Source organism: Hevea brasiliensis, chromosome 9 (genome assembly GCF_030052815.1).
Source record: "Hevea brasiliensis isolate MT/VB/25A 57/8 chromosome 9, ASM3005281v1, whole genome shotgun sequence".
NCBI classification, from domain to species: Eukaryota; Viridiplantae; Streptophyta; class Magnoliopsida; order Malpighiales; family Euphorbiaceae; genus Hevea; species Hevea brasiliensis.
The window spans coordinates 99,653,578-99,681,386 of NC_079501.1; the positions used below are offsets into that span (position 1 = coordinate 99,653,578).

The 27,809-nt window shown below is 32.0% G+C and overlaps 4 protein-coding genes across 6 annotated transcripts; 1 reads left to right on the top strand and 3 right to left on the bottom strand.

Annotated features, from left to right (window-relative positions):
- Nucleotides 1-2,775: 2,775 nt before the first annotated feature.
- On the bottom strand, nt 2,776-5,686 carry LOC131168816 (uncharacterized). Its single transcript, XM_058152587.1, has 5 exons — nt 5,557-5,686; nt 4,426-5,410; nt 3,963-4,133; nt 3,160-3,386; nt 2,776-3,113 (listed from the first exon to the last, which is right to left on the bottom strand). Exons 2-5 carry the CDS (start codon nt 5,403-5,405, stop codon nt 2,776-2,778), a joined length of 1,716 nt encoding a protein of 571 aa, XP_058008570.1. The 5' UTR covers nt 5,406-5,410; nt 5,557-5,686.
- Nucleotides 5,687-10,007: 4,321 nt separating this feature from the next.
- On the top strand, nt 10,008-19,536 carry LOC131183337 (pre-mRNA-splicing factor ATP-dependent RNA helicase DEAH10-like). Of its 3 annotated transcripts, XM_058154111.1 has the most exons (15): nt 10,008-10,181; nt 12,077-12,133; nt 13,256-13,373; nt 13,446-13,492; nt 13,586-13,666; nt 13,744-13,960; nt 14,430-14,847; nt 15,202-15,405; nt 16,308-16,468; nt 17,050-17,235; nt 17,499-17,730; nt 18,339-18,553; nt 18,739-18,873; nt 19,050-19,242; nt 19,429-19,536. In XM_058154111.1, the coding sequence occupies exons 3-14, from the start codon at nt 13,273-13,275 to the stop codon at nt 19,231-19,233; spliced, it is 2,181 nt and encodes a 726-aa protein (XP_058010094.1). In that variant the 5' UTR covers nt 10,008-10,181; nt 12,077-12,133; nt 13,256-13,272; the 3' UTR covers nt 19,234-19,242; nt 19,429-19,536. The 3 variants fall into 3 exon arrangements, with proteins under 3 accessions (XP_058010094.1, XP_058010095.1, XP_058010096.1); XM_058154112.1 differs by lacking the exon at nt 12,077-12,133; XM_058154113.1 differs by lacking the exons at nt 12,077-12,133; nt 13,256-13,373; nt 13,446-13,492; nt 13,586-13,666.
- Nucleotides 19,537-19,682: 146 nt separating this feature from the next.
- Nucleotides 19,683-25,430, bottom strand: LOC131183338 (pentatricopeptide repeat-containing protein At1g69290-like). The gene is made up of 3 exons (XM_058154114.1): nt 21,260-25,430; nt 21,069-21,125; nt 19,683-19,996 (listed from the first exon to the last, which is right to left on the bottom strand). The coding sequence occupies exon 1, from the start codon at nt 25,405-25,407 to the stop codon at nt 23,428-23,430; it is 1,980 nt and encodes a 659-aa protein (XP_058010097.1). The 5' UTR covers nt 25,408-25,430; the 3' UTR covers nt 19,683-19,996; nt 21,069-21,125; nt 21,260-23,427.
- Nucleotides 21,055-22,079, bottom strand: LOC131182993 (uncharacterized). The gene is made up of 2 exons (XM_058152588.1): nt 21,260-22,079; nt 21,055-21,125 (listed from the first exon to the last, which is right to left on the bottom strand). Exons 1-2 carry the CDS (start codon nt 22,077-22,079, stop codon nt 21,055-21,057), a joined length of 891 nt encoding a protein of 296 aa, XP_058008571.1.
- Nucleotides 25,431-27,809: the final 2,379 nt, after the last annotated feature.

The following is a 27,809-nucleotide window of genomic DNA, read 5'->3' on the forward strand; positions in this document are numbered from 1 at the left end:
GAAAATTATGAAAAAGTAAGGTTCGGTTTACCTTTGCCGATTCCGACTTGAACGCGGGATGCCCGACAATGGTGGGGTAGCCAAAACTTCGATCCAATTCGAGACTTTTCCAGAATGGTCTGTTTAGCCGGAAATTCACAGATCCGGACAACTGTCGAATTTCCGCGAATTGAGATACCTACACGAAGCCCAATAATAATATATAAAAAATCAGGGGTGTTACATAAAAAGCAGTTTGAAAAAAGTTATTTTATTGTTTTAATGTTATTATGATTAAAATTTATTAAATTTAATTTTAAATTATTTTTTTAATACTCTCTAATTAATATATTTAAAAGATGATTTGCTTAATACGCTTTTAACAACAATATTAAATGATCCTAAATCTTCTCTATATGTGGATATATATACTTAATCAATTAATTAATTAAAAATTATAATAGGTTTCATGCATCAATGTGTGTTAATAATTTCTATGTAGATAAGAATTTACCATCTTTACATTATACTATATGTAATTAACCCACAATCAAAGCAAGTGAAGTGATGACTGGTGCTAAAATAATTGCCTTCTTCATGTGAGTGTCCATTGTCTTCATTTGAAGTATGGTGTTAACCCAAGAAGAAATGTGTGATGTCATTTTCAAAGAGCCCTAATATTTTATGCCAAAAACTTTACTTTAAAAAAATTAAATATCTACAATTAAAACTATCTTTAATTTAATTTACATATATTAAAATAAATTTTTTAAAAAAATTTTATGAATATATTTCTTGATATTGATTTGATGTATTTAAAATTATTATTTTAAATTTACATCCTTATTAATTAGACGAATCAATGTATTTTTTTTAGATTTTTTTTTATTACTTATCATTAGACTAATTTAGATATACAATTTGTAATTTTCATTAGAGAATACCCAAAAAATAGAAGATTTATTTGATAAAATCGATATATATAAAACAATTCACTATAAGCATTGATTATATTGAAATTTACATAAAATTCACTATAATTTATTATTACAATAAAATCAAAACCGTTGTATATACATTTGCTTCATAATATAATTTTAATCTACCTCAGAGCTAGAATACATGAGCTTGAGAATTAGAATGAAAATGTTTGACAAGTATGGGTTTTTCTAACTAAACAATGAGCAGCCCAATAGCCCTACGTCTTTGTAAAGAGAGCTTTTTGCCAAATCCATGTTGGAACCCAAAAAAAAAAATTACCGTTGCATGGTGAATTTTGCCACCTTAGAATAGTTTGTTATTAGGAGCTTGTAATATTTAATTTAATTGAATAAATTAAATTGAATCATTTTAATTTAGTAATTTAATTTAATTTTTAAAATTATTTAATTTGATTTGATTTTAAATTTTATAAATTTAAATTATTTTGATTTAGATTAATTTTATCGAGGAAAAAATCAGTTAAATCAAATTAAACTAAATTACTTTATAAAAAAATTTATGTATTATATTTATTTTGTGTATATAAATTATTTAATTTAATTGATCAATAGTTATTAGGTTCAAACTAAAATTAAAATCAGATTAAATAATTTAAAAATCAATTATAAATAAAAAACTCATCAAAACTTAAAAATCAATTTATTCAAATCAAACTAAAGTGAATTAAAGTAATTTAGTTTCGTTTATTTTTTTATATTTTTATTTAATTTAATTTTTAAATTATAATAATTTAATTAATTTAATTTTAAAAATTTTACTCGATTTGAATTGAACGCTCAATGCTTTACGCTGTAATGTTTACCGCTATATGAGCAGCGGTAATTTAAATGAAAAAAATAAAATAAAAGAAACGGTGGCAAGGGTAGGAGGGAGCGTCAAATCCTTTATCATTAGTATAACCAGCGGAATAGGCGATAAGATACAACGCCTATAGTTTGCCAATTGGCATAGTTATTGACTTCTCTAAACGTGGCAATGTTCACCATCACATATAAAGAATAATATTTTTTTTTTCATACAAGTTTGGTAAAAATTCATGTCATGTAAGATGGTTTACACGAAATAATAAGTTGATGTTAAATAAATATGTACATATGATGAATTTCAAAAAATTATAACTTGATAGTTATTTTTATAAAAAAATTTTAATAATTATATTCATATATTTATTAATTTTTTATTATTTTGCCATTTCATGAAGTGTTAACATATGGTATCACAGTTTCATGGTATAAGTTTTGTAAATAAAAAGGTAAGGATAAGAGAAATAAGACTTAGAAAGTAGAAGAAAGCTCATGAGCTACCTTATTAATTTAAATATGACTAAAGATCTGAAAATTAGAGATAAATTTATATACCTGTTTATTATATTTTAAAGGTTAAAATTATTTTTCTAAATAAAAATATTATTTTGATATTATTAAAAAAAATAATTTTAAAAAAATTATTTTACTATTTTAGTGATTTTATAATTAAAATTTATTAAATTTAATTTTAAATTATTTTTTAATATTCTCTTGCTGATATATTTAGATAAGTCATTTTCTCACTCATCTCAACACTGACGCCAAATAAACCCTGCATCGCTGTGACATTTTATGCCTTTCTCTTTTCTTCTAGTCCCTAGAGAACTACTGATTTTAATTCAAATTTACCAGCAATCAAAGTTGACAAAAGAAAATCTGCACTACGTGGAACTTCTTTGATCTAGCTAGGATATAAAAACAAATGCAGAGATACATAAATGGAATTTGCATTTTAACAAGCCTGGAAATGATGAAAATAGCAGCAAATCTATACTGTAGGTGTCCTAATTTTATAGGAAGGAAGCTTAACAACAGCGACAACAACGATTACAAGAACCACAACAACAACAAAAACAAGAAGAGCAACGACGAAAACAGGAAGAACAACTCCTCCTTGGATGACATGAAGTGCAGTTACGAGGGTCGCATGAAGTACAACTGAAAGGATGAAAAGAACAAGAACGACACGGACAACACGAAGAACAAAGACATGGGCAACATGAAGTAGAAAAACTACATGGGTTACAAGAACAACCGCACGGGTGACAGGAAGAACAACTACAAGGGTGACAGGAAGAACAACTACATGTGTGACAGGAAGAACAACTACAGGGGTGACAATTAGAACAACATGACGGACGACATGAAGAACAGTTGCAAGGGTGACATGAAGAGCAGCTACAAGAGTGATATGAAGAACAATTACAAGAGTGACATGAAGAACAACTCCATGAACAACATGAAAAGCAATGAAAACAGCTACCAGAAGTTGATTTCATAATTGCTTTGGAAGTTGGTGTTGATTCAGGTAGATGTGGTGGCTGCAGAGGCTGACTCTTAGCAAATCCCTTTGGATTAGTTTTTACCCCAGCTTCCAAACTGCACAGAAATTAAATTTTGATGAGCTTATATTATGCAACTAAAATTGAATTTTAATGGACATGATAGGTAAAGAACCACGAAGCGTTTGTGAACTCAAATGGATGTACAATTAACAAAATAGCACAGAATTTACTATTTGTCCTAAAAAAGTTTGACAAACAGCTTGTAAATGAAAGGGTACTGTTGGAGTTGATGAGATTTAGTAGGTAAAAATATATGTGTACAAGTAAAGAAACAGCCATACCCAAGCATGGTGCAAGTATGGGCTATGTTAACTAAAGAAAGCATTCTTTCCATATAAAAGGAAGAGAATGCTGCTGCTGGAAAGAGCGAGAATTGCTGCTGGAAATAGAGAGTGCAGAGAGAACTTGAAAGGGTTGAAGAGAGAGTTTGAGAGATCTAGCAAAATGAGGGAAAAAAAAGAAAGAAAAAAGCTTTAAATTTGTGTTTGCAAATCCTCTGTTTTTAGCAATGAATTTATGTCTTTTCTCTTCTACTTGTTATAGCATAAATATGTTCTTAGTTTTTCTTCCTTCAAATCCAACAGGTACGAGCATGGAGAGAGAAGCGTACGTGGGGGAAGGACGACAACACCAGCACCAACACGATCTTTTGGGTCCACAGTTCAAACAGTAGCAGAACGAACAGCTACAATTGGAGCAGTAGCAGCTTGGCCAGGTACAATAGCGGAATGCCCGGCTACAATTAGAATAGTAGCAAGACGGACATGCACACTTCTTGTTTCTGCAGCAGACAAAGGTATATTCCTAAATTGACAATGCACTGGACTTGGAGTTTCCATTTAATTATGTATATATACTTTTGGGGAGTAAATAAATATCTCTTGTTTACATTCACAATTACACAACACCCAATCCAGGCATCTCTGTCAATTTGGAATAACACAAATGTCTGCAGACTAAGTGTGCATGTATGTGCATGTAAATTAAAGATAAAAATGTTTCTTTCGATCCTTCTACCTATATGCCTAAGTATATGAAAAGCTTCTGCAGATTGAGAATGGCAACTAACTTACACTGGAAACGCCAAAGGGTGATTGCTTTCTTCACTTTCATCTGATTTTTTGGATTTCCATTCAACAGTTATAGTTTTTTTGTTTCTCTCGCTTGTATCTTCAACACCATCTGGCTTGGTTGCGTCCTTGGAGGTTGTCCCATCTGCTACACAACTTTCACTCTTCTTTGTTTCAATAGTTTCTTCTCTTGTTTCCTCCATAGGGATTGAAGGCCGATTTGCCACTGAAATCCTATTTTCTGTATCTGCCACTGGAACAGAAGGGGATGGGCTAAATTGGAATTCTACTTCTCCAGGCTTGCTAAACTCCATCGATAAAAGACGATCTCTGGAGAAACTAGTCCCTAATTGAAGGCTAAACAAAGACTCATTAGAAGCATTGCTCCATTCAACTGGTTTTGTCTGGTTTGTTTCAAATATAGCGGATGGAATCCTGCAAGGATCATATCCTTCTCCTCCTCCTCCTCCTCTTGATCGTTCCATCACTTGCATTGGAGGAGATTGCATCATCGAAGCTACGTGCAAATGATAGGATTCAGGGATGAAATCAGGAACAGGAAATGTTATTGATTGACCAACAGAGCTATTTTCAGACCCTCTTGATTTGGAAGACTCGTGATGCTGCGAATTCCCCTTTTTTTCATCTTTTAATGCTGGCAAAGAACTACTGCTCCTTCTGGGTTCCTTACAATTTTTCCCAGCTAAAGGCAAGACATCATCTGGCGGTGAAGTTGATGAAGAAGATTCATTAACAGCAGCAGCAGCAGGAGGAGGAGAAGCATTTGAATTCGACTCTGACTTCTTACTACTTTCTTTTGCAGGTGTTGTCTTCTCCAAATATTCATTGCTTCCAAACAGAACACTACGTTTTGGATTTTTCTCAACAACATCTACATTACTTGCTCCGTTCCCATCATTAACATTGACATTTGCATTTGATTTTGATCGCTTACGGCTTCTGTTCCCACGTTCCAAGCCCATTTAAGCTGAAAACAAGAACAACCCAATTCAATTTTCCCTTTTTTTTCCTCACAATTCTCACCCATAATTTGTGATCTTCAATTCAATGCCATGCAACGAAATATTCAAAAATAAATAAATAAATAAAAAGCAGAGCAGGTCATTAACTTACCTTTATGCCGCCAGATGATCTTGATCGGTGTGAAATATGATCGCCGGAATAGCACCGGCGATCCACAACTCCTTTTCTCCTATAGTATTTGAATTCTAAACCTCCTCAATCTATCATGCACTCAAACGATATTTTAACCAAATGAAACGATCAAAATTTATTAAATAGAAACTCAGTTCTCAACTGAAAATCCTGAATTTCTGTTTTTTTTCAAATGGGAAATAAAAATAATAAAGGGAAATGAAAAATAGAGTTAAAAATCTAATCAAGGAGATCAACATGTATGTTTTTTTAATAAGTGGTTTTTATTTATTTATTTTGGGTGTTTTTCATGTTTATGTCTAATTTTGGCTTTGCAAAATGAATGAAAAGCTATTGTGTAATGAGGACAATACTCATAGTGGGAACCATAAATTTGGAATAATCTACAAAAACAGCAACTTTTGACTGTCAATGAAAAAGAGATAATAATAACAAAGAAAAAAAAAAAAGGAAGATAAAGAAAGACACGGATACAGCGAGTTTCACCGATTAAATATATAAATTTTATATATTTTTATATTTATTCATGGTGGATTGAATAAATACAAGAATTTATATATATATATATATATATTTTAACTCATTATATTTCATTGTGTATAGGTCTAGACAAGGAAAATGCTTCTAATCAGTAAATTTTTATCTATATATACTTCACTATTGATTTAAGATATAAATATATAGGACTCATATATTTAATAGGTAATTCTCACTATACATCATATGCCTCGAGTTTATGATAAATCGGATATATGCAATTGAATTTTAGCTTAAATTAACTCATTATTTACTTCTATTATAATTTTTTGTGGATTTTAATTTTGTTCTTAAGTTTACACTATCAAAATTATTTATAATTTTGAATTTGATCTTGGAAACCAATATTATACTATCTTTGTTCTCCAAGTACTTGTCATTGTTACAGTTTGCATATTGTATTCATTTGTTTGCATGAGATTTGATAGTGATCTTATTGCATTTAGGCTGGAGATATGGCACAAATGTTTCAAGTCACTACTGGTAAGAATAATGTTGATAGGTTTTGCATGTGCTTTATGGTTTAGAACCTTTTTCAACCCACACCCAATATTAATAAGTGTATATTAGAGATTTTTCTTATTTAGACCGATTCATCGTAGATTCAAGACACAAGATGTATGGTGAGATTCACCTATTAAATATATAGGTCCTACATGTTTATATTTTGAATTTATGATGGATCAGATTTAAGTAAGAATTTTTCATATATTAGAAATATTAACAAGTTTAGTATTTTGTTTGTCATGATAGTGATACATAATTTAAGAGATACACATAAATTGCTTTCTGATTGTATGTAATGTACTTAAATCATTCTACCTCTTCTTGTATTAACCATTGATGGGTGAAAAGATAAAGGATTTTGGATTTTTCTTATCTATATTCGATCAACTATAAATCTAAAATATAAATATGTCAGACTTATGTATTTAATAAGTGTGTCCTATCATATATCTTATGTCTTGAATTCATGTTATATCAGGTTTAGGCAAGAGTTTCTTGATACCTAAAGCTATGGCATGTAAGTAATTAAGGCTAAAACATAACTCATCTAGTTACACAGGTGTCCCATTATTGAACACATTTTCCAAAAGACAAAAGTTCCTCTCAATTCATAGTATTATAGAAGAGAAATTACATGAAAGTTTAACAAGCAAAATAACTTACAAACTAGGGGTGAACATTCGATTCAAATTGAATCATTATGTATTTTAGAAACTGAACCAAATTGAAATAGGTGAAAAATCAAATCGAATCGAACTGCTTTATTTCTGTTCGATTAGGTTTAAAATGATAGGTTATGAATTTTACTTAATTTTTAATTTAAAATTGATTTTAAATTTATTTGGTCTAATTTTGACTTTGATTTGAACCTAATAACAATTAATTAATGAAATTAAATAATTAATATATATATATAATTAAATATAATTCATAAATTTTTCATAAAAATAAATAAATTGAAAAATCGATTCTGTTCGATTTGAATATATAAATTACCATTCGGTTCGGTTCAGTTTAATTTTTCTCTTCAAAATTGAACGGAACCGAAATAACCGAAATTTTTATAATGTAAAACCGAACCAAACCCAACCGATTGAATTTAAAACCGAATTGATTGAACCAAATTGACTCGGTTCGATTTGATTTTTAATTTGAACCGAAATCTGCTCACCCTTACTACAAACTAACTGAATTTTGCCATTGTATGCTAGCAATTTTCATAATTCTTGAATAAAATGCTAAAGTACAGAGACCTCCAAAAAAAGAAACAAGTAAACTAAAAATGAACCTAAAACTATTAGGATATATGCAAATGATGAATCATTAATGTTATAATGGGCCAATGGTTGTATCTCTATTGTGTATACCATTTCTAATAGAAACCCTCAGGTGACATTTTTACCAAACAAATTCATCTACATATTTAGAACAAACTACTCACTTAATTATCATCTTGAGCCATTGAGAACAAGGCATGATAATTTGCCCCCACAAAAGAATCAGTACAAGCTGTGGTTGGTGACATTGCAGCCTCAAGTATGGCAAAGAAATGGTCACTAGTCCCTACTTTACACTTCCGCCCTGAATTAGTTGTGTGGCAAGCTTATAAGTTTTAGTATCTATTTAGCATTGAGTTTGGAGGACCCAAATTATTTTTTTGAATAAAAGTATTATTTTAGATATTACTGAAAAAACAGTTTGAAAAAACTTGTTTTGTTATTTGATTAAAACTTATCAAATTTAATTTTAAATTATTTTTTAATACTTTTTAATTAATATATTTAAAAAAATAATTTTCTCAATAATAATTTTAACAATAATGTCAAACAGGTCCTTAATAAACTTTGTTGGATTGTTATTGTCACTACAGGCACAAACCTAAATCCAAACACAAAAAATAAACAATTCTTGTTGTAAGAATCCGAAATCAAACCCATATTTGGTGTTGAGACTTAGGTCAATATAAGTCCGTTGAAACCTACAAGAAGTATAACATGCATTTTAACTTTTCTTAGGACACATACATAATAAAATACTTTAAATAATTTAAAACATAAAATAAATAATTTATTTTATTTAAAAAATATTAAATATCAAGCATAACAAAACTGAACTAAAATTACGTATCGCAAAATAGAGTTATACAAAAATTACATAATCTTTATTCTACAAAATAGTGTTTGATATCAAACACTTATTAAATTATATGATAAAATATTTATTTTTACAATTAAAAATAAAAATTAAAAACTTATTGTATCAATAGTCTAATAATTAATGAATGAGTAAATTATTATTTAGTCCATATATTTTAAAGAAATTAACTACTTAGTCCATATATTTTTTAAAAATATATTATTTAATTTCTATATTTTACTTCCGTTAAACTATTTAATTCATTTGTCAATTTTTCTGTTAGTTAATATTTATCAAACTACTATCTAGTCATTATATTTTAGTAAAATTAATTACTTGCTCCCTATATTTTAGAAAAATATATTAGTTAGTCTCTGTAATTTGACTCAGTTGACTATTTATTTCTATAATTATTTTTTTTATACTTAAATTACTTTAATCCTCTCTCCTATATTTCTCTCTTATCTTCCCTTTTTTTTCTTTTTTTTTTCATATTTTTATTCATCTACAGTTACACCCTTCTCTCTCTCATTTTCTTATCAGTAAATAAAAATGGTATAAACTGTTTACACATAAAAATTAATCATTTTCCTTAAATTTTTAAATAACCAAACAAAAATTATTTTCCAATAGAGAAAAAATATAAATAATGTCTAAGAAATTAGAAATTAAAAAAATATAAATTCAAATTTAATTTTTACATAACAAAATTTATATTCCTATCAAAAATATATTTTTAAAATATTTTATTTTTAAATTACATAAATTAATTAATTAATTTCACTAAAATAAAAAAATTAAATAATAATTTTTTAAAATACATGAATCAATTAATTAGTTTTTTTAAAATAAAAGACTATATAGTAATTTGAATCGCATGAGTAACGAAAATTTAATGAAAGGACTAAATAATTTAATATAAATAAAATATAAAAAATTAAATAATATATTTTTTAAAATATAAAAATTAAATAATTAATTTGTTAAAATTATAAGCTAAATAAAAATTTTTCCTTAATTAATAAATGGCCGGTAACGTTGAAAGTCATGATTCAAATTTCAAATTTTGACAGCTCTATTTTTAAAATTAAAAAAAAAGGAGGGTAAAAAAATTAAATTAGAGGAGAAAAATAAAAGGCTTCAACAAGGGGCAGGCCCATTAAGGCCCACCAAAAAATTGTCAATTAGCAGATTAAGAGGTACAATAATAATTGAGCAAATCATAGAGATAAACACTGGAACTTGTTTAACGTTAACCCCAGATTATTATCAACTCTGTGAGTGTTATCTCTTCTCTTCCTTCTGTTTGGCAGAGCGCAGATCTCATTCTCTCCACCTTCAACTACGTAGTTTATCTTCTGTTTGGCTCCTCACATCTGCATACTTTCTCTCGCTTTCATAAGGTACCGTTCTCCTTTCTGCTACTTGGGTTTCTTTGTTCTTCTTTTGATTAATTAATAAATTTGAGATGGAATTATGGTTTTGCTGGTAACGTTCCATTTTTTGTAGAAATTTTTTTATTTATTTTTTTGGTAATCAGTAGTTGTGATCGAAGGAGTAGATTGTTGGGTGTTGTAATTTAGGTTACAGTTTATAATTACAGTTTAATTTGGGCTTGAGTGGTTTAGGTTAAAGTATATAACGAATTGCAGTTTTAGGACGGGAGAAAGCTATTGTGGTCAGTCTTGAACAAATTAGATGTATAATCACAGCTGATGAGGTTATCCTGATGAAGATATTGAATAAAAGATTCATGACAAAGCCTAGATAGGGGGAAAAAAAATCAACAACCATGGACATGCAGCACCTAAGTAACTCTATACCATTTTGCCCATCTTGAATTAAAAATTCATCATTACCTTGTATGAAATTTTCAATAAAGTAAACACCAAAACACAATTAGATAAACCTTTCAGATTTTTCAGGAGTTCCTTTGCTTCCGATTCTATTCCTATTCCAATAGGATTATCAATCTACATAATTCATTTTATGATTACCAACGCCTGCATAAAAAAGAATCCAACTATTGCAAGCAACATCTTTAATCACAACATTTCCCATATATTTTATCAATGTTTATGTTGTATCTTTCTAAAAAAATAATGTTGATGTTGTAAATTTAATAAAATTTTAAAATTTTTAAAAAATATACTAAAAATAATTTTAAATTTTAATAGTTGAAATTTAAAAATATTTAGATACATTAGTTTTTAATATGCTAAGTCAATTTTTGTAAATGAATTTAAAAACAAAGATAATAAAAGAGGTATCACATAGAAATTTTTAAGTATACTTATTAATTTATGTGACATGTTCTCATTAAACTTTTTTTAAGATTTGACTTATATATATATATATATATATATATATATATATATTATTTTGAATTTAATTTTTTGACATTCAATTAAAAAGTAATTCTAGATTATATAGGTGAAACATGAGAGTGTGGTCTTATCTCATTTAAAGAAATAAATTAATCAAAATACACATATAAAATATTAAGCCTAATGATTAAAAAGCCAAATCTTTTCATTTTTTTGCGATTTAATTCAATATTTTAAATTTAGTAAAATCAGCCACAATTTTAAAATTGAAATTAAATTTTAAGAGAGCGTGCCAACATTTTTTATTTTAAATGAGCGGGATCGTAGTAGGTCGAGTTTTTACAAGTATTCGATCTGATCGAACCCTAATCGGACGAGTTTAGATAGTATATAATTAGTTTTGGGATGAGTTTGGGTTTGAAATTTAATACCCGTGAAAGGTTCAGATTTTATATGTTGAGTATCCATTATTGGAACTCGTTTATATAAATATTTAATTAAATATAAAATATATTTTTTTATAATAATATTTATAAATTTTTATATATTTTATTTTATATAGAATAAAATTAAAATATTTTATTGAATTATTAAATTTTTAAAATATACATTATTAATAAAAATAATTTTTATAGACATTTTTAATTAAAATTTATAAAATTAAATGGATTCAAGTTTTTTTAAGTAATAATAATTGGATTTAGGATAAGCTCGATTAGTTGATAATAAATTTTAATTGAGTTTGAAACGGATTGAAGTTTTGAGAATATTAATTAATTCGAGTTTGGGTATGATGATTTTTATGGTATCCTATTGCCGTTCCTATACTCACATTACACATAATTAAAAAAAAAAAAAAAAACCCATTATTGACTATTTAATCAAAGGCTGTAAATTCAAACAAAAGAAACCATTATTTTGCAAGACATCTCTTGTGAGCTCACTTGTTGCGCTGCTGCTCTCGCTCTCAGAGTCTCTCTCTCTGCTTTGGCTTCCGCTCTCCAGATCTGATCCTCAAAATCACTAAGGTATGTTTTCATACCCTTTTATTTCTCTTCTTCTACCTTAGATTTTGAGCGTTGTGCCAATTTCTTCTTCTTTCGCAGTTACTGATTTGATATTTTCACTTCACATTATTTCCCCATTTTGCTTCATCTCACCACTTGAAGTGGCTGCTGTAACCTAAAAATGCAATTTCTTTTGTTAGATCTCTTGTTGCTCTATAATTTTGGATTCAGACGCTCCCCTCTTAGACGGTTTTTTATTTTATTTTATTTTTTTAAGTAATTCTTACTTGGAGAGAATTAGGATGATATGGATTTTGGATAGTTTTCTATTTCATACAATGTATTGGAACTGAAATGAGTAGATCGATGCTGCTATTTTGCTGTGATCGTGGTTTTAGGGTGTTTATTTAGGAATAGAAGATTTGAGATATGGTAAGCTTTGTCCTTCTTTATCTTTGGGCTTTTTATATTCTGCTGCTTTTGATTTTTTGTTGTTGAGCTTATGCTTTTGCATGTTTGTTTAGCTTCCCGTTTTGTCTCCTCTTGTTGAATGCAATTTAGATTAAGCCTCAAAGTTAAGTTTTGGAGTGCATTTTATGAATTTTACTTGGAGGTGAGATTGGATCAGTTGTCATTCTCACATGCCCACTATGTTAGAATTGTGAAGTAGCAAGTGCACTCTAGTCTAGGATCAAGTTGCATATGCAACTTTCCAAAATTGTCTATTTGAATGCTGAATTCTTATAATTTTGGAACAAGAACGGGTTGTTCATCAAAAAAATAAATAAATAAAGGAAATGCATGTGCTGGACATGCTGCTTGCATTAGGTTTGTGGGTTTTCAGCATGTGCAGTCTGGAAAGCATATGTCTGCAATGAATGTGTTCTTGATGCATTCTGGAGAATATATATATATATATATATATATATATTTTTTTTAATTAAACTTAACTCAGGACTAATATGTGGGTTTTACTAACTTCTGGGATTAGTTGTAATTCACCCTTTAAAATTTAACTAAATATAATAGGATCCTAAATCCTACATTTTCCTTCTAACCCGTTTATTTTTTTTTCCTTCTCCTGTGCAACTCCGGGGTCTCTCTGTCCCCTTCGGCCTCCGCTTCCTTGTTCCCTTTTCTCAGAGTTGGAGAGAAGAGTGATGCCTTCAATGGTGCAAAATGGACCCAGAAACAATCCTCAAACCCAAAAGCCCCACTCTAACTTCCCCAATAAACCTCACAATCCCGATTCTCTGGCCAGGTAAAATTCTCCCTTTTTTTCAATTCTTTTCCAATTTTTTTTAGAATTAATGAGACTTTGAGTCAAATGCAGGAGAGAGAGGATTGAGAGGCTGAGAGAGTCTCTACCAATAGCATCAGGTCTTCTTCCACACCTATTTTATCATTCTATTCTTGTGTTTCACACTAAAATTTGTGCTGATTTTTGTTCATTAAACTTTTTTTTTTTTTTAGTTAAGGAACGACTAGTTGAGGAGGTTAAAACCCATGATATTTTGATCATTGTTGGTGAAACTGGAAGTGGAAAAACAACTCGTAAGATTGTTCTTTTCTCTTTGCTTAGTGGATTTTTTTTTAATTTAATTAATACTTTTTCGCTATTTTATTTGTAGAATTACCTCAGTTTTTATTCAGTGCTGGGTTCTGTCACGATGGAAAAGTTATTGGGATAACTCAACCCAGGCGTGTTGCAGCGGTCACCGTGGCAAAACGAGTGGCGGAGGAATGTGGGGTTGAATTGGGGCAAAAGGTTGGATATTCCATCAGGTTCGATGACAAAACTTCCAGCTCTACAAGGATTAAGTACATGACTGATGGATTGCTACTCAGGTAATAATCCATATCTATTACCTCAAATATTGTTTTGCTGTGTTGAAATTTGAGTATTGTTTTTAACTATTAGAGTTTTGTAAAGAAGTTTTATTTTCTTTGATAAAATATATGGGAATTGTTGTGATTAAAGATGTTGCTTGCAATAGTTGGATTCTTTTTTATGCAGGCGTTGGTAATCATAGAATGAATTATGTAGATTGATAATCCTATTGGAATAGGAATAGAATTGGAAGCGAAAGGAGCTCCTAAAAAATCTGAAAGGTTTATCTAATTGTATTTTGATGTTTACTTTATTGAAAATTTCATACAAGTTAATGATGAATTTTTGAGGTCAAGATGGGCAAAATGGTTTAGATTTACTTAGGTGCTGCATGTCTATGGTGGTTGGTTTTTTTTCCCCCTATCTAGGCTTTGTCATGAATCTTTTATTCAATATGAATTGATGCAAGTCTTGATATACTTACAGGGAAGCATTGTTGGATCCTTACCTCTCTAGATATTCAGTCATCATTGTGGATGAAGCTCATGAGAGATCAGTCCACACTGACGTTTTGCTAGGATTGCTAAAAAGTGTGCAAAATGTGAGGTCAAACTTCATGAAGGACCATGATAATATGGATGATAAGAAGTCAAACAATAGGGCAATGAAGGGGACAGGAACGGGTACTCAATGTACTAGTTTTCTCAGGCAATGCCATGGTAGAAAATTCCCTCCGTTAAAGCTAATCATAATGTCCGCCAGCTTGGATGCTCGTGTTTTCTCTGAGTACTTTGGTGGTGCCAGAGCTATTCATATTGAAGGGCGCCAACATCAAGTTGATATACTGTATACTCTTCATCCTGAGCCAGATTATATTGATGCGACCTTGGTTACTATATTCCAGGTTATTATGATTTGCTCTTCTCTAGTTCTGTACTGCACCTGTGCTTAATCAAGCAATTTGAGTATCTTATTCCATTGCCAAAGTTTTTTTTTTCCTTTTTGTGTTTTCTTACTTGGTTTTTCATGTTCTTTGTTGTATTGCACATCACTCAATTGAGTTTCTCACTTTTATCACAAAATAGGTTTAATGGAATTGACCTAAATCAATCTTTTCTTATTATTTTCTTTAGTTTGGTTTTTTCCAAGTTAATCACCAAGTGCTTTAATTAGTACTTGGATTCATAAACCTTGTTTACAATTGTTTTCAAATTTATCATATGGCTTCTTATACTCCTTTTTTACAATGTTTTGTTAGATTCATTTGGAGGAGGCCCCTGGTGACATACTTGTATTTCTAACTGGGCAAGAAGAGATTGAATCTGTTGAAAGACTTGTGCAAGAACAACTTCATAAATTACCTGAAGCCAATCGAAAGTTGTTAATTGTCCCCATGTTTTCATCCCTTCCATCGGAGCAGCAGATGCGGGTTTTCATGCCAGCTTCAGCTGGGCATCGTAAGGTAGCTTAATAATGCATGTGAGTTAGCCTTTATTAGGTGTATGAATTAGGTGCCATTTGCTTTCGTTTGTGGTTTTTGATGTAATATTTAGATCAGGATTAAGTTTAGATGGTTTGGTCTGTGTTGATCTGTAACAATCCTTTTTTTTTTTGTCATTTAGGAATTAGAAAGATTTTTCAAGTTTGAATATTTTCAGTTGGACTATGGGCTCTCTTATTTCATTTTTATTTATTTTTTTAATTACTCCTCCTTATCTCTTTTTTCTCCTCTTTTGTTATTCCCTTGTGCTATTCCTTAAGTCTCATAGGTTTAGTCCTGTAGAATTAATGTTATCTATATTTCATGTGAGGCACGAATTTTTCTTGAGGATTGTGGCGATTGTATGTCATTTTCCCCTTATAGTTCAAATTTATTGATGTTAGGTTGTGCTTTGAATGATTTAGGTAATCAAATCATAAGCCTTGCATGTTTGTGCTATAACTATGTTTGGATCCACATTTCCTGCTGTGCTCCATCATTGACTTTGATACAATAATTGGTTCTGCATGTATTTGTATATTTACCCTTCCATGATGGTGATGTTAATTTTTACTTGTATATTGCTTATTATGATCTTTGGAGAAGAAAAATGAAGTGTAAGAATTTCTGCAATCATGATTTGAATATAATGACTGCATACACTATACATCCATATATCCATCCCATCTATCTCTAGTCTAGATGCACATGTAGAAAAAGATACATGGACGGACAGTACGTGGATTGTCATAGTTAATTTGTGATACAGTTTTTCTATATGCTCTTGGTTGTCTACATTACTTTTAATACTCATTGTATATGTGATACACACTCTAAACCTTTAATTTATTTAATATTGTATAATCATACAATGATTTTTATAGGTAATATTGGCCACAAATATTGCTGAGACGTCAGTGACGATACCTGGAATCAAATATGTTATAGACCCAGGATTTGTAAAAGCACGTTCCTATGATCCAGTCAAAGGAATGGAATCATTGATAATTGTTCCAACTTCAAAAGCTCAGGCTCTTCAAAGGAGGTATTCCTACTGAACTATGCCTTGGGAATGAAGGGAAAATTTTCTTTATATGAAAAGGTGAAAATAGTCTCTTAAATGTTTTTCAAGAACATTTGAGCAAGTTTTAATTGCTAGTAGATATTACGTGTTGTGTTGTATTGGTGACTTTAGTTAACAAATGCATTTCATTGCTAATTGAACTTCCCTATGACAGGGTTGGTTATAGAAATGTGCGATTTACTGCCATGATTGTTTTGAACTGTGAAAATTGTTAATGGTCTGTTTTAACTTTCTTCTTTGGTTTTTGGGTTTTTTTATGATTGGATATATGTCTCTCTTCGCCCGCTTTTTCTCTGTGAATTTAAGTGTTGGACGCACAAAATTATTTGAATAAGGTTGATTGAGAAATAAGGTAGTTTGCTTTTAACTATATAGTCCTCTTAGAAGCTTAATTGAAAAAAAAATTGATGTTATCTCGTTGCTTCTTATTCTCTTATTATATCTTTATGTTGGTATGATAAAAAATCTTCTTGGTAATTGCTGAAACTTAAATTGTGCTTATGAACAAATTATTGGAAATAACTATTTAATTCTTATTGTAGTGGACGTGCAGGGCGTGAAGGACCTGGGAAGTGCTTTCGTCTCTATCCAGAGCGTGAATTTGAGAAACTTGAGGATTCAACAAGGCCAGAGATCAAGCGGTGCAACCTCTCAAATGTCATCTTGCAACTGAAGGCTCTAGGTGTCGATGATATCATTAGATTTGATTTCATGGAAAAGCCATCTAGGTAATTTTGGATGCTTTTTCATATCTCCAACTATCCTTTTCTAGAATCCTTTTTTTTTTTTTTTGGTGTGGTCCAAGATCAAGTTACCTATTCATTTATGTTAAAGAAAAATGTTAAAATATCATTACTATTTGGTTTGCATATGTGGTAATCTACCTATTAATTTTTGCAGTGTTAGCATTTTTGCACTATTGGTACTGAATGTATCCTCTAATCTGTCGAAGAAGTATGTTATTTCCTAAGTTCATTATGCACTTGAACAGGGCAGCTATCATCAAATCGTTGGAGCATTTGTTTCTGCTTGGTGCTTTGACAGATGACTGTAAGTTGTCAGAGCCTATTGGGCATCAAATGGCTCGGCTTCCCTTAGATCCTATTTATTCCAAAGCGCTCATCCTAGCTAGTCAGTTCAACTGCTTGGAAGAAATGCTAATAACAGTTGCGATGCTCTCTGGGGAATCTATTTTTTATGCCCCTCGTGAGAAGAAGGATGAGGTATGCATGAACAGATTTTCCTGTTATATTGTTGGGACGACAAAAGCTTCAAAATTTTGTATGCATTTGTACAAATGAAGTTATACTGTGCAATATGAAAAACTGAGCAAATAGATTTGACAAATGTAAGCAAAAATAGTCAGGAAATGGTGATAATATATCGTGGATGGATTCTATGAAAAACTGGAAATGCTAGGTTTTCGTCTATGATGGAAATGTGGGTCTCCATAGTTTTTAAGTCTTGGAAGTTTGGATCTTAAATGGCCTTTTTCGGAAGGGTGGAAGGCTGAGGAAGGAAAGTGGGCTGGGAAATTATGTTTTCCCTTGCTTGGCCTAGTGAAATAGGAAAGAATGGTTTTTGAATAGTGAATTATTCACCTGGACCAAGTAAATTCTCTCTATCCAACTAGTGATATTTGTTAATGTCAATCATACTTGGTGTGTAACTATATATTAAGAGGTCTTTTGCAGCTGCAAAATCCTTTTTACCATTATTTATGGGATTCATTTGGACTTATATATTGCAATTGTTGTGCTATCACCATCATCTTACCCACCTTCATAATACTTTCAGTTAAGCATTACTATTTTGTATTCTTGTTGACCAGGCGATAGCTGCAATGAAGTGCTTTGCAAGTCCAGATGGAGACCATCTCACTTTAGTTAATGTATATCGGGCAGTAGATAGACTTTTGGAGAAAAGAAATATGGAAGTTGGTAATAAAAAAAATCCCCATGGAAAAAATGAAAAATTTCTGAGAAAATGGTGCAAAGAAAATTTTATTAATAGTCGATCCCTGAGGCATGCTTGTGACATTTACAGGTCTGCTATTTCCTCTCCTTTTTCTCTTTCTTTTTCCTCATAGTTTATTCTCTTTTTACTTATATGTTTCACATTGTAAGTGTTTGAGAACATGGCTTCTGCAATTAAAAGGATCCTCTAAAGTTGAACTTCTGTAATTCCTGTACTTGGTATTCTTGAATTTAAATGGTCCTTTTCATTTGCAGTCAAATTCGAGGGCATGTTGAACAAATGGGTCTTCGTATTTCGTCCTGCGGAGATGACCTGGTTCAATTCCGCAGATGCCTTGCTGCTTCATTTTTCCTTAATGCAGCTTTGAAGCAGCCTGAGGGAACATACAGGTATTGAATATGCATTGATATAACATCTAAAATTCATGTGGCTGATCCTTCAATATTTATTACCTGTTTATACCCTTTATTAGGATTTTTAACTCGTCACTCATTATATCCAACCATCTGTTGTTATCCTCCTATTTTACTTAGAAACCTCTCACAGTTGCTGATCTAAATGGCAGGGCTTTGGCAAGTGGACAGGTAGTGCAGATTCACCCTTCTTCTGTACTATTCCAGTCAAAGGCAGAATGCATAATTTTCAATGAACTAGTCCAAACCACTAACAAGTATATCCGCAACATAACTAGAATCGATTATTTATGGTTGACTGAGCTTGCTCCACACTATTTTGCCATGCGGAGTTAAAAATTTCTGGTATGAATTCTCATATCTAATATATTAATTTGATTATTTCAATTATATGGTCATTTGCTTGAATGCTTTTCTTGAACTTATTTATCCTTGGTTGAAACTCTCTTCTGGATAATTTAAATCAAAGTGCTGTGAATTGTCAATCCGGTTGCTAATTGTGGGCTGATTCCTCATTTTTTTACTCTGCAGCTGGAAATAGCAGGAAAGGAAGATCTTTGTTTCTTTCTATTGAGGGTGATGATTGATAATGCCCTATTTTTACTTTTAATAGCTAATATAATCACTATTTTTACTGAACATTTTATTTTAAATTATTATATAAATAATTAATCACTAACTATTAATATTTAATAGCTACAATTAGTAAAATAATTGACAGTTATAAAATAGCTAACAAACTATTAAAACAGCTAATATTATCAAACATTGCTTAAATTTCTAAATATGAAAATTAAAAAAAAAATAATTAAATTAAATTCTTATAAAATTCTAATTTCTAATCAGGGGAAAATGACATACCCAGCATATCATTAGATGTTTGCAGCTATTATCCAGAACATGAAGAGAGAACACAAATTCAACAAAGCAAAATCAAGAACCTGCTTAAGAATATTTTTCATGTAGAAATTAATTGAAATTACAGCACCGCAATCAGTCAAAATGCGAGAAGCTTTTGGTTTGACTTTTTTGTGCCATACAATTTTGAAAGCATTCTACCGACTTCAAATGGAAAGCACAAGCCATAGAAGGCAAATTCCTACAAACCCAAAGAAAGATTGGAAAAATGTTAGAGAAACACAAATGCATAGAGGTTGGGTAAAAAAAAAAAATTTATTATTTAATTTTCTATTTTAATGAAACTAAATATTTTATTTTTCTATTTTAAAAATATATTAGTTAGCTTATATAGTTTTATTTTATTTACTTTTTAGTCTCTTGATTCAATTTAAATTAAGTTTTATGTTAATCAATATATTCAAATGAAAGAGAAATTATCGTTATAAGAACTATATGATTGTGTTTTTTAAATTATAGAGATTGAATGAAGTTTAAATTAACGTTTAAAATAATCAAAGGAATTAAAAAGTAAATTAAAATAAAATATGAGAATTAATTAATATAATTTTTAAAATAAAAAAAATAAATAATAATTTTACTAAAACAAAAAGAACGGTTAAGAAAACTGCTTATTAACGCAAGACTTCATGCATGCAATTTTTTCAGAAGCGTTCTGAATATATGATTTGTTCAACTGTTTAAAGATGCAATAACATGGTGGAAGAACGATTTATGCATATGAATGGCATGTTTTTGCAACTGAGTCAAAACTTATTCAAAGATTGATTTTTGACAAGGAAAACTCTGTGCAATATTTCAAGACATTATAAATTATGAATTAGAGAAATAGCTATAGGCTCCACAACTTAGGTTTTGTCATCAAAGGAGGCCTATGGAATTTTCTGTCATCATCTGGAAATCAGCACTCAATTTATTTTTTTATTATTTCCTAATAGATTTGCTATTAGTAGCACACTAGTAGGGCAATACACACGCATATACATGTACCACCAACACAACAGGATTCCATACAACTGTTAAAGATTTTTTTTTGTTTTTCTTTAATTATTTTTTCTTTGACCAGTTTAACACCCTCAGGCTAGGCGCTATAGTGTGTGTCCCTGATATAATTGAGGGAAAAGGAAAGGGCCAAGAGGGCATTGGAAAGCACTACAGTAGCCAATGACAAAAATCTCAAGTATGAGAAGACTTTTGTTGCAAAAAGTAATCAGCATAAAAAGTAGAGTTTGACAAAAGTTAAGGCATCCCACCTGCAAGACTGAACTTGGTTTGAACTTTTGATCCCCATGTCCCGCTCCAGGCAAGCCCTATTCAATCAAGGCCATAATTCAGATACACAAATTCAAGCTGAGAAAAAAATAAATGAAGAACAGCCCACAAGCCCTGCTGGACCAGTTTAATGATTGAACATAAAAAGAAATGGCGTGAACAGTGAACTAACCTTGAGCAAAGCAACTGGTGGTTGTATTCTTCCCATTCCGGCATATGCAGGCAAATGACTGATCAAAACCTGCAAAGCCACACAAGCCCCCACTAGATTCACAATCCTTGCAGATATTACTATAATATGAACCATTATATTGTAGAGATATCCCAAAATTCCATTTCATCGGATCTCCCTCATTGCCCCCAAAACTGTATACTGATGTATATGAAGAGCATTGGAGTTTGGGAAGATCCAATGTGTAGCCTGCAAGTTGAATAGTTGACTCATAAACACAGCATGTAGATATCGGTGCATTCTGTGGCAACCCAATTCCTGAGACTCCCTTACAAGAATATAATCCTCTACAAACACGAGAACCTGACCCTGTGTCGCACAAATCTTCTTTTGGGTCAAATACAGGAGAAGTGGTAGAGCATCCTAGCAAAACAAAGATATTATCGCCTGTTAAAGTGAATGGACTAGCCCGATCCAAGCTAAAGCTTCCTGAGTCCTGCATTGAACTGCAAGTTGACATGAGAGGGTCTGTGACAATCAAAGTGTTGCTTGGGTAATCAATTGAGGAGATGGTGTAAATGCCAGTGCCCGTAGAAAATTCCAGAGTGCCTGAGTTGCATCTCACGTATCTAGCAAGGTCAGGGTGTCCACATCCAAATCCAGTGCCAAAAGGGAACTTCACAGGTATTGTGCCGCAAGTATCAAGACAGTTACCATTTAGTGGGATAGTATGGACAGCAGTAGAGATGGAGAAAATTACAGGGAGGATTAGGAAGATGGAAATGTACAAGGACATAAATGCATTTGAGGCAGACACCATTTGTGAACCGTTGGAAGAGTTGTGAAATTATTGAACTTGAAATACAGAGCAAACTAAACTAGAGAGTGTTGTTTAAGTAGTTGATATTTAAAAAGAATAGAAAGTGCTATTTTCGGTGGAAGTGATTACTTTCAACATTCTCTCTCCTTTTTTTCTCCAAAAAGAGAACCCATTCTTCAAGACTTCAAGTGGCTTCTAGCTATAAAGCAATACACATTTCTAATTGTGGACCCATGAAATAGTAAATGAAAGAAGGCAAACTTATAAAAAGTGAAAAGTGTAACTAGCAACCATCAACTATGAATCCTTTTTTTGCCATTCAATTCTATTTGAAACAATTCTGCATAAATATTCAACCATCATCTAGCATGGGTTAAAAAAATATAACACTTTATTAATAGAAAAGCAATATTTTTACTGCCCAGCCAGACAGCTTAGGGCCAGAATATCTATTTTTCTTTTCATGCGATGTACAAAACAACAGCAGTTCACACTGATCAAAAGAATTTGAGCAACTACTTCAACAACAATTGTACATAGTAGAGCAAGATACAGATTTAATGCTACAGCAACAAAATGCTACCTGAAAAAAAAAATTCCAAGGTTTATCTCACTGTCTCTCCAATTGAGATTCAACAGCTCGAGAGAACTCCCAAACGGCCAGAAGAAAATTAATTTTCTACGAGTGATTACTTCATCTGATTCCTCCATCATTAGTGGATTTAGCTTTAGTGTATTGACATATCATCATTAAATTCCTCAAGTCATAACATAAAAGGTATCATACCTAAATGAAATAATCAGACTCCCATCTTACTGTGAAGACATTCAACAAAATCAGCAGAATAACCAGAGGCCAAACAAAGCTAAAAATCACCAAGAACTTGTCTATTCAGATGATCCAATAATTGAATAAGAGCTTCAATTTGACAAAGCTTCTTTCATGACACCAAACGCTACCAATGTTCATAGTGTGAACCTTGCTTTTTGTTAACAAGGTTATTAAGACTAGCAAATTTTTAGAAGAGTACTCAGTCCCCCAGAGCAATGCACATCTTCAATTCATTTATTCATTCAAACAGCTCAATTTCAGAAATGCACTTATTCTCCATAAACCTTCATTTCTGCTTTGAAAGTTTGTACAAAATCCACTCTGCTAAAAGGATCCTTGAAGCTGATCCCAACAGGTTTAGAATTGAGACTTGGTTAACTCAGCTCATTATATTCAAACATTTAAACAAACTTAATAGAAAGCAGGCACTTGCAATATGATTATAAGCAGCACAGCCTGAGTGGTAAGCGAAAGGCTTAAGCAATACCGAAGCACAGCCACAGGCACACTTGATGTTCATGCATTTAGACCAGCCCAATTCTTGAAGGCGATGAGCGCTTCCATTTTCCGGAAACTCCTTTTTCTCAACTTTGACATCTTGAGCTTCTTATGTGTCTCCATGAATGCTTGCTTGTACTTCCACTTATCCACAAAAATCTTCATTTCTTGAGATTTTTCCACTACTTGCATCACTGCATCGAAGAAACCCCCTTTAACCAAAGCATACAAGAACGCATCAACCAAATTTTGATCAAATTTAATTCCTTTCTCCTTATCATTTGAAACCTTTCGCTTAACCTCATTCCAAAGCATCAAAACACTGAAATATTTCTCAGCAGTCACATACCCATTAATTAAGGACAAATATGTTTGGTCATTTGGTTCAAACTGCAAAAATATCATTCTTCTAAAAGTTCGCTTTGCATCTTCTAGCCTCCCAGCTTTACAGAAGGCATGAATAATCGAGTTCCAGTCATGAGTTTTCACCTCAACTCGAGGGTCCTCAACAACTTCATCCAAAAATGCAGCCATTAACTCAGGTCGATGGCTCTCCATCAATCCTGTCATTATGGTTAAATAGCTCCCCTTCAAGTCAGGTATTCTTGCCTCTCTCATGTCCCTAAACAAAGTAAAAGCTGACTGAAAATCCTGGCTGGTCATGGATGCTTCAATCAGAGCATCATAGCTTCCTTCATCTAACTGAAGCCCCGAGTTGCTAATCTCCATAACCAGTTGAGTAGCTTCAGCTGTCCTGTTCCCTTTGCAATATGCCTTCAAGATTGGCACATAGACCCCAAGACCAACTGAACCACCTTGAGCATTCATTTCATCAAGAATGCTATGTGCCTTATCAGATAATCCAAGATTAACACAAGCATTAATTATACCAAATCCAAATGATTTATCAATCACAATAGTTGCTGGCTCCATTTTTTGAGCTTCAACGATCAAATGCGCTAAATCCTTGAGACTTCCATCTTTAAGAAACCCCTTTATCACTTCACAATAAGTTTCCTCCCTGAAATCTAAATTCTCCACATCTTCTTCCCTCAAGATATATAGAACAGTTGTTGAAACGGAATCCAAATTCCCAGACTTTACATAGCCAATAATCAAATTACTATAAAACAACCTTTTGTTGGAAAAACAAAACCCATCCATTAAACCCTTTAACTCGTTTACCTTATCTTTAAGTCCTTTCAATGCATACAAGTAACCAAGAAACCCAAAACTCCATTCATCAGGCCTAATAACCAAAACAGACATTGTCTCAATCACATTTTCAGCATCAGTAACAGACTCAAGTTTGCGACAACAACACTCTAAAGCCACATTACAAGCAACCAAGTCAGGTTTCATAAAATCCAACTTCTCATCAATGGCAATCCTACAACTCTCTTCAAAAACCCTTAAAAACGCAACGAATTGACCACTCTTCCTACTAATTTCAACAAGCAAACCACCCCACAATCCAAAAGGCACGAAATACCTGTTCTTAAACATGCACTTGACTAAAGCAAAAGCAGGAGCAGCAGTGTTGGCACATTTCATCGAACTAAGAACCATTTGGACCGTTTCAAAATCTAACAGCTCCGGGTTCTTCTCCATGACATAGACAACAGCAGCAAACGCCCTTTTGAGATTGAGGGTGTCACCAGGAGAGGAGAGATGAGTGATTAGGGAGTTAGTGAGAGTTTTGGAAGGGAAAGCAGAATTAGCGGTGAGAGACTTGAAGGATTTCCAAGCCACATCAGTGTCGCCGGTGAGGACAGACTTATGGATGGTGGATTCCAGGGTGTTTATGCAGTCTAGGGATAAAGTGCGTGGCGTTGGTATTGGTGGGTCAGGAAAGGGACCGGTAGGGACTGTGCTTGCCGCTGGAGATTTTTTCAGTGCAAAGACGGAGGGTTGCAAGAAGGAGTATAAGGTAGGATTCTCAGAGGTAGAGGAGAAGAAACATCTCTGTGGAAAGAAGGCGACAGCTCTTCTCCGCATTCTGTGATCAATGGTTTGCAGATTCGAAGTCTCTGCGATTCTCAGCAGCAGGGTTTTGAAGGTTATACTTTGTAATTATTGCATATATAATATTAAATATTATAATCATTTAATTATTTTAATGAATAAAAATATTTATTAATTTCAAATTTTTTTTGAGAAGATTTTTCTAAAGAAGATTTAAAAATTATTATATTTTTAATTAGTGATATTTTTATAAAAATATATTATAATTATTCTAATTATTAAACTAAATATAATAAAAATAAAATAACATATATGTTTAAAAAAGTATGAATAGTTGAATTTATTGTTCAAAAGTTAAAATGATAAATTAATATTGTATGGGATTTTGCTCATGATATTGAATTATTTTAAATTTTATATATTTTATTTGAACGAATTTCATAATAATAATAATAATAATATCCTAACATTAATTAGTTGTAACATTTCTAATTTTTAAATAATTATTTTATATACATATATTTTATTCTAACTCTAGTATCGTGGCTATCCCACTATTTCAGAACCGGATCAAAATTATAGGCTATCCTACCGTTTTCAGACGTTCTGGACGCGTTCCAGTTGTCGGAATTGGTATAGGTAAACTCGAACCTTACTTTTTCTTAATTATCTAATGCTTAATTTTGATTAAAAATCTATAAAATATTCGTGGTAGGTTAGAAAAAATATAATTCCTTTTGCGTTAGCTCTATAATATTGCTAAGGACTGCGGGGTAAAATTTTAGAATTTTTAGAGCTCAATTGGGTAGTTTTTGCAAAAGGGTCAATTATAAGGACTAAATTGTAATTTTACATATTGTGATTGATGACTGTTTGGATGGGCCCAGGAGGGGCTGTGTGATGTGATTGAGTTGTGGGTGTATAGTTTGTGGATATAGAAGTGCGTTTTAAGCCCTTTTGCAGGTTGAGTAGATCCTAGGTATAGGGGAGACTCTGTCGGATTTTTGGTATGACTTAGGACATCTTTGGTCTTTTCTTAGCTTGTATTGAGTCAAATGTACTAAATAATTGTAATAAAAATTGTCAGGTGAGCCGAGACAGCCTTTCTTCTCTGCCCAGCCACCACAATGACTACGGTTAAGTCTGTGAGTAAAATATTAATTTTAATTGTAATTTCGATATTATTATATATTCCAGCATGCCCATGCATCACTTATATGTATGTATCTATATAATTAAACACTAGACACGTTTTACATTGCATTTATAAATGTTGAAGTGTCATGGATATTGTTTGTGGTAATTTGAAGCAGTGTGTGTGCGTTGGCGTGCGTGTGGTATAGTGTTGGATATGGACAGGACGGATAGACACGGCTTGAGATCTTCGCTGGGACCCGGTCCTTCGGGGTAGACACGGCTTGAGTTCTTCGCTGGGACCCCGTATTGGTTTATTAAGCGAAAGTCCGGCTGAGTTCTTCGCTGGCAGAGGTTGGATTAAGAGGGCTGTATAGGGGATCAGCTCCCATATATTTATGGTTTGACATTACCGGGTGTGTGAGTGCTCCAAATTACCTTTTTGCTGTTATGATGTGAAAATATTGAAGATGTTGCATTTCACTTTACATGGTGCTTTAGTTTTAGATAGCTATAGAGATTATGGTTAAAATTGATATTTTACTCTCTGAGTCGAACGCTCACTCCTGTTCAATATTTTTCCAGGCTACAGGAGGATCATTGTTGTGGTTAACTTGCTTTTCTCCTTCGCAGGTCGTCTATTCATGTTTGTATAATTCTGTTAACTCTTAGAATTTCCGCATGTGTTAGAAATATTTATTTGATTTGGGTCTGTAATATAATTTGTCATGTTGAACCTGTAAACTTATTTCATGCATGTATGTTAGACTGAATGAGGGAGCCGAGCTCCTATTTGTTTTTATGTTATTATGAGTATATGGAGGGTGAGCTGAGCTCCCAAATGGATTATATATTGTATTTATAGGTCGGGTGAGTCAAAAACTCTCCGTTAAAAGGTCTATTTTATGGCCATACTTTGTCCTATTGAATTCTTGAAATTGGGCTCAAATGGGCCTTAGAGTTGGGTTGAGAAATAGTTAGGCTTACTACGGGCTTCGGGGGCTTTAGGCTAGCCCAGGTCCCAGTGCCGGTCCGGCCCATAGGTTGGGTCGTGACAAATGTGGCAACTGCTCCCACTCTGTCCATGATCTTAAAATGTCCTATGTAACGGAGTGCCAATTTGCCTTTTCTTTCCAAATCTCATAACCCTTTTCATAGGAGAAACCTTCAAGAACACGGTCACCTATTACAAATTTTACATCTTTCAGCATTGGATCTGCATGGATGGTTAAAAATTTTTATGTCTATTTGCCCCTGTCGTAGTATGCCAGCTACCATCCTCCTTCTGAGTCTAAACCATC

Coding starts and splice junctions, on each gene's coding strand:
- LOC131182993 (XM_058152588.1), bottom strand. CDS start 22,079: ATGGTGTCTGCCTCAAATGCATTTATGTCCTTGTACATTTCCATCTTC. Junction 21,126..21,259: donor CACCAGTTGCTTTGCTCAAG/GTTAGTTCACTG, acceptor TTGATTGAATAG/GGCTTGCCTGGAGCGGGACA.
- LOC131168816 (XM_058152587.1), bottom strand. CDS start 5,405: ATGGGCTTGGAACGTGGGAACAGAAGCCGTAAGCGATCAAAATCAAAT. Junction 4,134..4,425: donor CACCCTTTGGCGTTTCCAGT/GTAAGTTAGTTG, acceptor TGTCTGCTGCAG/AAACAAGAAGTGTGCATGTC. Junction 3,114..3,159: donor TTCATGTCACCCTTGCAACT/GTTCTTCATGTC, acceptor TCACCCCTGTAG/TTGTTCTTCCTGTCACACAT.
- LOC131183337 (XM_058154111.1), top strand. CDS start 13,273: ATGCCTTCAATGGTGCAAAATGGACCCAGAAACAATCCTCAAACCCAA. Junction 14,848..15,201: donor CCTTGGTTACTATATTCCAG/GTTATTATGATT, acceptor ATGTTTTGTTAG/ATTCATTTGGAGGAGGCCCC. Junction 18,874..19,049: donor CAGCCTGAGGGAACATACAG/GTATTGAATATG, acceptor TCTAAATGGCAG/GGCTTTGGCAAGTGGACAGG.
- LOC131183338 (XM_058154114.1), bottom strand. CDS start 25,407: ATGCGGAGAAGAGCTGTCGCCTTCTTTCCACAGAGATGTTTCTTCTCC.